The sequence below is a fragment of the Hemiscyllium ocellatum genome, chromosome 8 (genome assembly GCF_020745735.1).
Source record: "Hemiscyllium ocellatum isolate sHemOce1 chromosome 8, sHemOce1.pat.X.cur, whole genome shotgun sequence".
NCBI classification, from domain to species: domain Eukaryota; kingdom Metazoa; phylum Chordata; class Chondrichthyes; order Orectolobiformes; family Hemiscylliidae; genus Hemiscyllium; species Hemiscyllium ocellatum.
The window spans coordinates 111,065,056-111,078,262 of NC_083408.1; the positions used below are offsets into that span (position 1 = coordinate 111,065,056).

At 40.3% G+C, this 13,207-nt stretch overlaps 1 protein-coding gene across 1 annotated transcript in view; it reads right to left on the reverse strand.

Annotated features, from left to right (window-relative positions):
* The window catches only part of rps6ka5 (ribosomal protein S6 kinase, polypeptide 5), a 237,762-nt gene that overhangs the window by 132,175 nt on the left and 92,380 nt on the right, over positions 1–13,207 (reverse strand). The window contains exon 2 of the mRNA XM_060829467.1: positions 5,278–5,349. Coding sequence (XP_060685450.1) covers positions 5,278–5,349 — 72 coding nt within the window. The remainder of the gene's footprint in view (positions 1–5,277; positions 5,350–13,207) is intronic.

Below are 13,207 nucleotides of genomic sequence, written 5' to 3' on the forward strand. Positions count from 1 at the left end.
TACCTCCTTCCCAAGATCCACAAGCCTAACCACCCTGGCCGACCCATTGTCTCAGCATGCTTCTGTCCCACTGAACTCATCTCTACCTACCTCGACACTGTCCTATTCCCCCCCCCAAGTCCAGGAACTCCCCACATACATTCGAGACACCACCCATGCCCTCCACCTCCTCCAAGACTTCCGTTTCCCCGGCCCCCAATGCCTCATCTTCACCACGGATATCCAATCCCTCTACACCTCCATTCCCCATGACCAGGGCCTCCAAGCCCTCTGTTTTTTTCCTCTCCAGACGTCCCCAACAGTACCCTTCCACCAACACTCTCATTCGTTTGGCTGAACTGGTCCTCACCCTTAACAATTTCTCCTTTGAATCCTCCCACTTCCTCCAGACCAAAGGGGTAGCCATGGGCACATGTATGGGCCCCAGCTATGCCTGTCTCTTTGCTGGCTACGTAGAACAGTTGATCTTCCATAATTACACCGGCACCACTCCCCACCTCTTCCTCCACTACATTGGTGACTGCATTGGCGCCACCTCGTGCTCCCGCGAGGAGGTTGAGCAATTCATCAACTTCACCAACACATTCCACCCTGATCTTAATTTATCTGGACCATCTCTGACACCTCCCTCCCGTTCCTGGACCTCTCCATCTCCATTAATGATGACCGACTCGACACGGACATTTTTTTACAAATCCACCGACTGTCACAGCTACCTGGATTGCACCTTTTCCCACCCTACCTCTTGCAAAAATGCCATCATTCTTGATGAAGGGCTTTTGCCCGAAACGTCGATTTCGCTGCTCCTTGGATGCTGTCTGAACTGTTGTGCTCTTCCAGCACTACTAATCCAGAATCACTTTGACAGTCTGGAGTCACAGACCTGCTAGAGCAGGTAAGGAGAAGAGATTTTCTTCCCAGATGGAACTTAGTTTTTCCAATAATCGGCAATGGTTTCATGATTATTATTAGTCTTTTTTCCAGATTTTTTAACTGAATTCAAATTCCACCATCTGCTGTGGAAGGAGGGATTTTAACCAGGGTCCTCAGAATACTACCTGGATGTCTACATTAATAGTCTTGTAATAAGACCACTATACTACCACAACAGGAAAGTTTGTTGATGACAGATATAGAATGTAGGAAAATAGAGGGTGACATCTTGAAAAATGTCTATGGATGAGTGGATAAATCCCCAGGACCTGATCAGGTGCACCCTAGAACTCTGTGGGAAGCTAGGGAAGTGATTGCTGGGCTTCTTACTGAGTTATTTGTATCATCTATAGTCACAGGTAAGGAACCGAAAGACTGGAGGTTGGCTAATGTGGTGCCACTGTTTTAGAAGGGTGGTAAGGACAAGCTAGGGAACTATAGACCAGTGAGCCTGACGTCGGTGGTGGGCAAGTTGTTGGAGGGAATCCTGAGGGACAGGAGGTACATGTATTTGGAAAGGCAAGGACTGATCGGGGATAGTCAACATGGCTTTATGCATGGGAAATCATGTCTCACAAACTTGATTGAGTTTTTTGAAGAAGTAACAAAGAGGATTGATGAGGACAGAGCAGTAAGTGTGATCTATACGGACTTCAGTAAGGCGTTCCCATGGGAGACCAGTGAGCAAGGTTAGGATCTCATGGAATATAGGGTGAACTAGCCATTTGGATACAGAACTGGCTTAAAGGTAAATGACAGACGGTGGTGGTGGTGGAGGGTTGTTTTTTAGACTGGAGGCCTGTGACCAGTGGAGTGCCACAAGAATCGGTGTTGGGTCCACTATTTTTAGTCATTTATATAAATGATTTGGATGTGAGCATAAGAACTATAGTTAGTAATTTTGCTGGTGACACCAAAATTGGAGGTGTAGTGGACAGCGAAGAAGGTTACCTCAGATTAAAATGGGATCTTGATCAGATGAGCCAATGGGCTGAGAAGTGGCAGATGGAGTTTAATTTAGACAAATGTGAGGTGCTGCATTTTGGGAAAGCAAATCTTAGCAGGACTTATACATTTAAGGGTAAGGTCCTAGGGAGTGTTGCTGAATAAAGAGATCTTGGAGTGCAGGTTCATAGCTCCTTGAAATTAGAGTCGCAGGTAGATAGGATAGTGAAGAAGGTGTTTAGTATGCTTTCCTTTATTGGTCAGAGTATTGAGTACAGGAGTTGGGAGGTCATGTTGTGGCTGTACAGGACATTGGTTAGGCCACTGTTGGAATAACGCGTGCAATTCTGGTCTCATTCCTATCGGAAAGATGTTGTGAAACTTGAAAAGTTTCAGAAAACATTTTCAAGGATGTTGCCAGGGTTGGAGGATTTAAGCTATAGAGAGAGTTGAACAGGCTAGGGCTGTTTTCCCTGGACTGTCGGAAGCTGAGGGGTGACCTTATAGAGGTTTACAAAATTATGAGGGGCATGGATAGGATAAATAGACAAAGTCTTTTCCTGGGGTAGAGGAGTCCAGAATTAGAGGGCATAGGTTTAGGGTGAGAGGGGAAAAATATAAAAGAGACCTAAGGGGCAACCTTTTCACTCAGGGGATGGTATGTATATGGAATGAGCTGCTAGAGGATGTGGTGGAGGCTGGTACAATTGTAACAGTTAAAGGTAACTGGATGGGTATATGAATAGGGAGGATTTGGAAGGATATGGACCAGGTGCTGGCAGGTGGGACTAGATTGGGTTGGGATATCTGGTCAGCACGGACAAGTTGGACCAAAGGGTCTGTTTCCATGCTGTACATCTCTATGACTGTATGACATGAAAATGTACAAGATTATGAGCAGTGAAGAGGAGACTTCAAGATGATTCAGACAAGTAAAGTGGATGGGCAAACATGGCAGGTGCAGTACAACATGGAAAATGTGAAGTTATGCACATTAGTATTAAAATACTGATTTATTGGGAACTGTGGATATACAAAGGCATCTGAGTGCCCTTGTAGAAGGGTAACTGAAATTAGACAGGTGGGGACAGTAAGCAATTAGGAAGGCAAATGGAAAGTTGGATTTGATTGCAAGAGGATTTGAGTTCAGAAGTAGGCATGTCTTACTGCAGTTATACAGAACATTGGTGAGACACCACCTGGAGTATTGTATGCAGTTTTGATCTCCCTATCTAAGAAAGGAAATATTTTTGCCATAGAATGAGTGTAGTGGAGGTTCACTAGCCTGATAGCAGGGATGGCAGGACTGTCCTATGGAGGAGAGATTGGTTCAACTCCACCTGATTTCACTAGAGTTTCAAAGGATAAAGGGGTTCTGATTGAAACATAGAGTCATAGAGATGTACAGCATGGAAACAGACTCTTTGGTTCAACCCGTCCATGCTAATCTATATAATTATAACACAGCTGAACAATCTAGATGCAGAGAGGATATTTTTCTTGATTGGGCATTCTATATACAGAGGGCACACAGATCAAGATATCAGGAAAGTCATTTAGGTCTGAGATGAGATCTCATTTCTTCAATCAAAGGTTAGTGAACCTGTGGAATTATCCACCACTGAAGGATGTGGTGGCCAAGTCACTGAATATATTCAAGAAACAGATAGGTACAATTTTATATTTAAAAAGCATCAAAAGGTATGGTGAGAAAGAAAAAAAATGGCATTGAGATAGAGGCTCAGCTATGATCATGCTGAATGGAGGAGCAGGCTCAAAGGGCCGATTAGCCTAATCCTGCTCCTAGTTTCTATGCATCTGATCACCTCAGTACAGGAAAAATGTAATCACACAAGAGAGGGTGTAAAAGAGACTTAAGGGAATTTACCAGCTTTGGAACATTTTTGCTATAAAGGAAAGATTGCTCAGGCTGAGGTTACATTCTCTGGAATAGAGGAAACATAGGTGACAATTTGATTGATGTGTGTGAAATTATGAGAAACTAGATAAAAGTTCATTGGAAGGACTGCATGCCTCAAGCAGATAGGTCAATAACAATGATGCACCAATTTACAATAGTTGACAGGAGTTGAGGTGACTTGAGGGGAAGTTTTGAGGATGGTGCAGTATTTGGAAACAGAGGAAACCCTTAAAAAAAACTGGTGTGTTTACTTCTAGTGCAAAACATACAGGACTCCAAAGTGAGTTTAGGCTGAACGGCTCTTTTCTTTGGCTATTACAAATATGATGGGCCTCTTTCTCTGTCTGTAATTTTTCAATGTTTCATATTAATGTCCCCAGCCTAGCTGAGAAGACCTAAGTACTAAGTACAGAGATCGGGGGAAAAATGGGTAAACAATTCTCTGAACATTATTCCAGAAAATGATTTTTCTATGAAAGCATCTAGACAATATAATTCAATTAATATTCAAAATAGGCAAGCACAGACTTTCTGCTTCTCTTCTACACTCAGATTCTCCACTGCTCAAGATCATGGCAGTAAACTGAAAATGACCATCTCTCATCTACTGAGAGACAATTTACAATTCATACAGGTCCATTGCTCACAAAACAATTTTCAAAGTGATTCAGTGCACCGTACCACTGAAACAGCACCTGTACTTTAGTACTTTCACAGGAAACAGAAAGCACATGGCGGTGTGGAATTAGAATTAAATCTGTCTGCACTCAAGCAAATGGCCTTTAGCAACATGTTCTAAACAGAATTAAACTCCATGTACACTGTCTGTTAATGATTTTAAACATTCTGTATTCCCTCTCTTGGTGCCTCTTGGGTCTTCCTGTTTGCTTTAAACTATACAGCTTCTGGCAACAAGGAATAGGAAGTGCAAGTCTATCAAATCAGAACAGGAAATTTGCCTCCAAAAACAGAAACATACTAGATCAATGCCAGTGTATGCATTGTAAAAAAGTTATTAAATGCCTAATGCAAAGTTCTCTCTATTTGCTTCCAAGAAATATTTAGAATAATAATGTAACTGGGACATACATAGCAAGCTATCAAATTTCAAAACATCCCAACATATTTTACAAGCAATGGATTAATTATTTAAGTTATCTTTCAATCACAAGTACCAATCAATTTGCACTGCGATGTCTATTTCCTTACAAAGTACTAATACATACTACATGGGAGTGCAAGTAACTCAGTCCTTCCAAGTAAGAACAAATAAAGGCAAAATACTGCAGATGCTAGAAATCTGAAATAAACACAGAGAAGGCTGGAGAAACTCAGCAGGTTTGGCAGCATCTGTACAGAAAGAAACAGAGTTAATGTCTCAAGTCCAGATAAATTCTTCTCCAGAACAGAGATTGTCTCTATTATTAACATAAGTAGCAGTACTGTATAAAACGAGATAGCAAAAATGTTTTACTTACCTCCTGTTCCAAGGACCTTCAGTAGTTCAAAGTTTTCTATCCCAACTTTTTCTGCATGCCCTGTTAAATTAGCTGCAAAATAACATAACATTGTTAGTCATAACCTATTTTAAACTCTAGTTTTTCTTTTATTTGAATTCTTTGATATTTCTTTCAATACTTTGACGCTGTCCAGATATTGATGAATGCTGCGTTTAGATTAGCTATCTCAAATAAAGAAATTGGCCGGAAGAGCCAGAGATGGATTCTACTAATTCTATAGAATTCAAACGGCCATTAAATGGACACTTTGAACTGTAGCACAGGATTACAATTTGATAATGTGCAAACAGGTATCTCTGCTAACTGATCACAACTCCAAAGGAAAGTAATGAGCATAATAATATACTTTGATTCTTGGTGGTGTCATGTAATTTGGGTACTGAGCTTTCAAATATATTTTGGAAATCAAAATAGGTAAAGAGTGACTTGGATCTAATTGGAATCTAACAGTAGGGCTACCTTGAAATATCTGAAAGGATAATTTTTCAGTTAGTTCAGACCCATGTATTAAAAATCATGGGGACAAACTATATTATATTTTAGTCACTATTCTCCTTAATGGTCCAAAGAGCAAAGATTTTGAGAATGATCAGTTCCAAAGACTTATTTCAATCAATCTGTCCTCATATAAAATTATTTACTGCTTCGCTCTCAAGAAGGAGATTTGCTGAGTGCCCCCAGCAACTTTCATTATTGTTTCACTAAACCTTTCATTGATCAGTCCTCTTAATCTGATCTGGCTCAGAGCTTGACATCACGTTTTCCATACTAGGTAGGGCTGCTCCAAAGACCTATCTAATTAGTTCATTGTCCATATTTCCCCTACCAATTGCTATGACTTCACAGGTATTTCATAATCCCTCTGACCTCAAATATGAATGAATGGTTTTTATTTTACAATGAGAACAACAACAAAATACAGTGAAAAGTTTTTCCACTGTCTCCACAAGCCCTCACCATTTTGAATAGTTTTAATAAAAAGTAAAGTATAGCTTAAAGAGAGTCCATCAGTCCTGAGCCAGCTCATCATCAACAACAATGTCTTCACCGCCATCCCTTCTCCACTGCTAGGCCACCATCTACACTGGACCCAACCAATGTTAAAACTGCCACTTTTCAGGCGCCATCTTTTGCCACTGGTCCGATTTTCATCTGCCATGGTCTTGCCACCACCTGCATTGGGCCCTCTAATGTCTAAGTCACATCGCTCACTGTTGGGCCCACCTAGTCGATGTCACTGTGATGCCCTCCGTCACTGCTTTGCCATCGTCAGCATCAGACCCAATCCATGATGAAGTCGCCAATCCTCAGGTGCCACCTTTCATCACTGAGCCTACTTCGCCAACACTGATGTAGTAGTCGGTGATTCCAACGCCAGGTCCCATGCTACCCCCAAAAAAGTAAGTAAGGGCTCACTCCAGTCCACGCTGGACTCACTTGCTATCCATGGGGTTCACGCTGGACCCATTTCCATATAGCAAGTTGTAAGTGTACCTAACAATAAAGCTCGTATTGTTCCTAAGATAACAATTTAAGGAAGATATTTCTGCATTTCTAAAAATGGATTAGGGCTTTTAAGCTAATTTGGGTCTGGGACAAAACCCCATGGTATCAGACTGAAAAAAAATGGCACTGATATAAGAGAATGGATCATCCAGATTAAACAGATGTGTCAATGCCTACAGGCTGCACTTTTTTTTAAAGGTTACAAATTCACTGCTTAAATCAACACTTTGAAACACAGCTCATTCCCAAGAGGCATGATTAAAACTCACCAAAGGTGATATATTTAGAATTTCACCAATTCAGGTCACGTACAATTTAACTTTATATTAAATCAAGTCGGAAATCTTGCTGGATTTTATTCTATAAATAATTCAGCTGTCTTATGATATGTTGGGGCATGGCTCAGCAGTAGACAATGGTTCAAAGAATATCAAAACTGCTCATCATTACTGCTGTACCCCAAGTATTACATTTTCTTTACTTACATTTGTATATAGGAGCTGAACTCACTGGTCAGTGGAAAATATTCAACTAAAGGTTGCTGAAAAGACAGATATATTGCTGCAGTATTTTCTTGTCTTGAACTCATCAGGCTAAATAAAAGAATCCTAAATTACAAATAATCAGAATTTACAAAATAGGAGAAAAATGATGTAGTCTGGTTGGAAAGTTGACACTGAGTGGCCAAGGTGTCACTATGGCAAAAGTAATAGGGAAAGGCAGCCTTCCCAAACACCACACTAATTCAAAAACTATGTAAGGCTTGAACACATCCATTTGTTTGAAAAGAATGGATCAGTGTATGCGAATGTATGTAACCTTTAGAAAGATTAAATAAGCCATTTGACTACTTTGATGATCATCTCGAATTGGTTGTTAGTGCAGCAATTAGCACGTTGAGGATTGCTCAGCAATGCATCACGTCTAACACTGGATGTTTTGTGTTGGGCTTTGCTAAGCGTGGGCTGATCGAGTAGGGTCTGTACTCTGCTTATTATGAACAACTGAAGCAGTACATTGTTAAGTCAATCAGCCAATCACCTGATGTCCAACCTCCGTACCTGGCAGCACACCAGCAGTTATATTCTTGCAATAACGTACACATTGGGATTTTTATAGCTTCGCATGCTAGAAAATTGCTTTATCAGGAAACATGTAAATAGGATCCTCAACACTTTACAAGCGTTTTGTTGAAATAGAGTGCATCCTCAAATACAATGGCTATCCTGGCCAGAATATTGAACACTGTGCATCATGTGAATTCATAAATGGGCCAAAGGGCCACTTTTAGTGCAAGTTAATGACGAAGTTAATAAGTCATTGGCTACCTCTTTATCAAAATGTACAGCTGAAAATTACTTGCTGGGGAGAAAATGTAACCCAAATTCAGAACAGTAATAGCAAGGTAAGGGTGTTATCCAACAACAGCTTAGCTGTACAAATTAGGAAAGATCCAAAATGTAATCCCTTGATGGATGCTTAGTGTCACCTGATTCAGATGTGATATAGTACAGGAGATCAATTGAGAGCTTAGTGGCATGCTATTTGATAACAATCTTTCCCTCAATGCCAGCAAAACAGAGGAGCTGATCCTTGACTTCAGGAAGTGGACTGGAGGATACCCTCCTGTCTGTACCAATAGTGCTGAGGTGGAGATGGTTGAAAGCTTCAAGTTCCTAGGAGTAAATATAACCAACAATCTGTCTTGATCTATCCATGTAGATGCTACGGTCAAAAAGCACACTAACACCTCTACTTGCTCAGAAGGCTAAGAAAATTTGGTATATCCAAAATGACTCTTACCAATTTTTATAGATACACCACAGAATGTATCCTATTTAGATGCATCACAGCTTGGTATGACAACTGCTCTGTCCAAGATTGCAAGAAATTACAGAGTTGTGAACGTAGTCCAGTCCATCACACAAACCAGCCTTACACCCACTGACTCCATCTATACTTTCTGCTGCCTTGGGGAAGCAGCCAATAAAATCACAGACCCCTTCCATTCCAGTTACACTCTCTTCCACCCTCGACCATCAGACAGAAAATACATAAGTTTGAAAGTACATACCAACAAATTTAAGAACAGCTTCTTCTCTGCTGTTAACAAACTTATGAACAGACCTCTTAAATATTAAAATTGATCTTTCTCTGCACCTTCTCTGTAGCTAAAGCACTATATTTCACATTCCCTGATATATCTGTGCAATGTATGATTGCCAGGATAGCAAGCAAAATAGTTTTCACCATATCTCGATAAATGTGACACAAAATAAATCAAATCAAATTAAAACTAGAGTTGCTACGGTGGTCTGCTGTACTCAGTAAATAACTGTAAAAGAAAATGAATGGCAGTAGACTTACTTTTATATTAATCAACTAATATTTGTTAGGTTAAAATAAGTACATACAGGTTGCCTTTTATAATGGGCCAGTCTTGCTTGAACAGAGATATTGTGGCGCCACTATTATTTAGATTTTTTTCAAGCATTCTTCAGCTCAAATATAATTTTCAACGTGACTTTTTGGAAATGTGCACTGGTAATGTGGGGAAGAGGACATACGAGACCTTGCTCAATTATGGTTCCAACAGAGTATCTAGTTATCTCAACACAGGATGAAAAAAAGTGAAATCAAAGAAAAATAGGGTGAATTAGAGTCAAATTAGATGCAGAATGAGAAACGAAGGGAAGACACACTGGACTAAGAAATATGAAAAAAAAATTAAATTTGTAAATCACTGACAACAACTTCTTTCATGCAGAAATTGCTTCCTGTCTCGGTCAATCAGGTAAATAGCATTATATCAATAAATATTATTTTATTAGAAGAGCTCTTACCCTGTCATGAGGTTTAACTTTCTTGGTGATTTAAGTAAGCAACTAATGCAAAAATATCTTGTAAGTATCAGGGATAGTATTGGTAAGCTGTCATGCCTGACAGGGAAATGATGGAGCAGTATAAATCAAGAAGTTCTGGAGTTTCGCAAATCAAAGTTCATCTTTTAAGTCCCTGAAAAGAGTGATCAATTTGCATATCATCAATGAGCATTGTTGATGTAGCATTATTTCTCAGCAAGATTTGGTCCTAGACAGGGTAGATGCAGAAAGGATGTTCTCAATTACAAACAATCCAGAACCAGGGTTCACAGTCAATGAATAAGGGGTAAATCTTTTAGTGTTACTGCGTACTGCTGTATATTTAACTGCACACTGTACAGGGAGCAGTGAGCAAGATCAGGATTCTGAGGAAAGTAATCAGCCAAGACCCTGTTAAGGCCCTCACAGAGACTAGAGGGGGACCTGAGTGGGACTGACACATAAACAAGAAGACAATTTTTCTAGTCTATACTGAAATAGGGGTAAGGGTAAAACAAAAGCAAAAGCCTACATTATATTTAGTTCAGGTCTTTGATTTGCACATTCTGCAGTATGTGAGCAATCCCAGATGATCCTGGCAGTCTGGATGACCATGTGTGCTCATTATACCTCCAGCTGAAGCAATTCAAGCTTTGGATTTTGGAAATTGAGTGGCAAATGGGGACACATAGTGTATTCACAAGGCTCATGGGTTTACGGATTGCGTGTTTCAGAACACAGTCACTCTGCAGCTTAAGAAAGTGCAGGCTGAGAGGAAATAAGTGACATAAAAGCCAGAAGAAGAGGACCAGGCAGACAGTGAGGGAAACCTGCAGGGGGGGGGGGGCAGCTCATGAAATCAAGAGCTGAGGATGCTAGAAGTCTGAAACACAAACAGAAATTGCTGGAAAAACTCACCAGAATAAGAATAAGCAACTATGTGGAGAAAACAGAGTTAATGTTTCTAAGGACTTGCTGAGGACACACGAGGTTTCACCAGCAATTTTGATTTCTAGGGGGAATGGGACATGCACAACTTGAACATGTTACACCTGAAGAGGAGCAGGAATAACATCCTAGCCAGGAATTCTGCTAGTGCTTTTGTAGCAGATTAAAACTACACTGGCATGGGAATGGATCTTGACAAGTCATTGAGAGTAGAGACAAGTTGAGCTGGAATTAAAAGTTAAAACACAAATGAGTGATTCTGGAAGGCAGGGACACATAAACCAGATAAGAAAGAAGTGAGTTTAGCACATTAAATGAAATACATTTAATGCAAGGAGCCTGAAGAATAACAGAGATGGGCTGAGGACACAACTAAGCGTGAGCGAGTATGATATAGTTATGACTGAGACTTGGATGAAAGGTGCGCAGAATTAGCAGCTCAACATTCCTGGTTACAGGTTATAGACAAGTTAAAGAGGGGGTAGAAGAGGAGGGGGTTCATAATATTAATCAAGGAATTGATTATAATAGTGAGGAGTGAATTAACGGAAGAATCAACAAACCAAGGCGTATGGGGAGAAGTAAAAACACAAACATGCTATTTTGTGTCTACTCTAGGCTGCCAATCAAACGTCTGAGCAGTGTAAGAATAAGGCAGTAATAGTAAGGGATTTTAACTCCCCAAATACATAGTGGGGGAGATAGTGGTGTGTTGGTAAGCCACTAAGCTAGTAACCCAAAGATTGATGCTAATGCCCTGAGGAATATGAGTTCCAATCCCACCACAACAGGCGATACTGAAATTTAAATTCAATTAAGAAGTCTTCTATTCTAAGCTAACGTCAACAGTGGTGACTATGAAATTATCAAATGAAGCAAGCAATTAGGATTAGTTATTAGCTTTTACTGCAAGAGGATTTGAGTACAGGAGTAGATGGAATTGAGGTTCACAAGGAGAAGGTGTTAGCAATTCTATAAAGTGTAAAAATAGATAAGTCCCCTGGGCTGGATGGGATTTATTCGATGATTCTCTGGGACGCCAGGGAGGAGATTGTTGAGCTTTTGACTTTGATCTTTATGTCGGCATTGTTGACAAGAATAGGGCCAGAAGACTGGAGGATAGCAAATGTTGTCCCCTTGTTCAAGAAGGGTTGTAGAGTCAACCCTGGAAATTATAGACCTGTGAGCCTTATTTGGGTTGTGGGTAAAGTGTTGGAAAGGGTTATAAAAGAGTTGGATTTATAATCATCTGGAAAGGAATAAGTTGACTAGGGTTGGACTACATGATTTTGTGAAAGGTAGGTCGTGCCTCACAAACCTTATTGAGTTCTTTGAGAATGGGACCAAACAGGTCGATGAGGGTCAAGCAGTTGATGTGGTGTATATGGATACACCAAGGACTCTTCATGTGTAATTGAAGGGTGACTTGGCGATGGGATACCAGCCTATGTTGAGTTATTTCAGTGGGGACAAGGATACAGATGATCCTGTTGAAACTTGCTTGTAACAGTCATCTTTTGAATTGGGGTAAGCATTTTTTACATCATGCCTTTGTTTGTGAAGCTTGATTTGTTTGACCTTTCTGTCGAGGTTTGAGTCCAGTATGTAGAAAGAATGTGTTATCTTTTCCAGGCAGCCAACATTGTGGCAGACAAAAAATGGTTAATTCACCTGACAACCCGAGGAGCTGCAGCATTTTCTGTCATTAGGAGTCTAACCTTCCCCAAGGTACCAGCTACTAAAACCCAGACATAGTGAAAGAATATTATGACCACAAAAGTCTCCCCTAATTGTGAGACACTGTCTGAGTGTGGTGGAATACTCCCCATTTGTCTGGAAGACTGCAGCACCAACACTCAAGAAGCTTGACACCATCCAGGACAAAGCAGTTCATTCAAAAGGCACTATATCCATGAATAAACACTCAGTCAGTCCCTCCACCATCAGTGTACAACATCTACAAGACTCACTGCAGAAATTTATCAAGGTTCCTTAGTATCGTCCAAAGCCATAAACATGGACATTCCAAAGGACAAAGACAAGAGTAAGGACACCAGAATATGGAAATACCATTATCTGCATTTTGCACTACAAGCCATTCACCATCTTAATTTGGAAATATATCATCTTCATGGTCACTGGGTCAAAATCGTGGAACTCCCTCCCAAACTAGATTGGGTGTCCACCCACACCAAAAACACCAAAAGACAAATATTCATTGTCACTTTCTCAAGGGCAAAAAGAGATAGACAATAAATACTGGCACAGCCTTTTGTCAGCCACAGGTGGCTTGTGCAGCTCATTGAGTCCTTTTTTGACCAAAATAATTTTTTGCTGAATTATCTGTTTAAATGTCTGCCTCTGCTCATCTATGTATGCCTCTCTTAGTCATTTTTCCCAGTCTGCTTTAGCTAACCTTTTCTTCATTCTTCATTAACTGTTATCATTGAAATTGATGAGACTGGTTTGAGAGAAGAGTTGCTCTCCTTCAACTAGAATTTGAATTTCTACCATCTTAGGATCACTACCTCCAGAGGAACCTTAACTACAAGATCTCTTATCAATCCTACCTG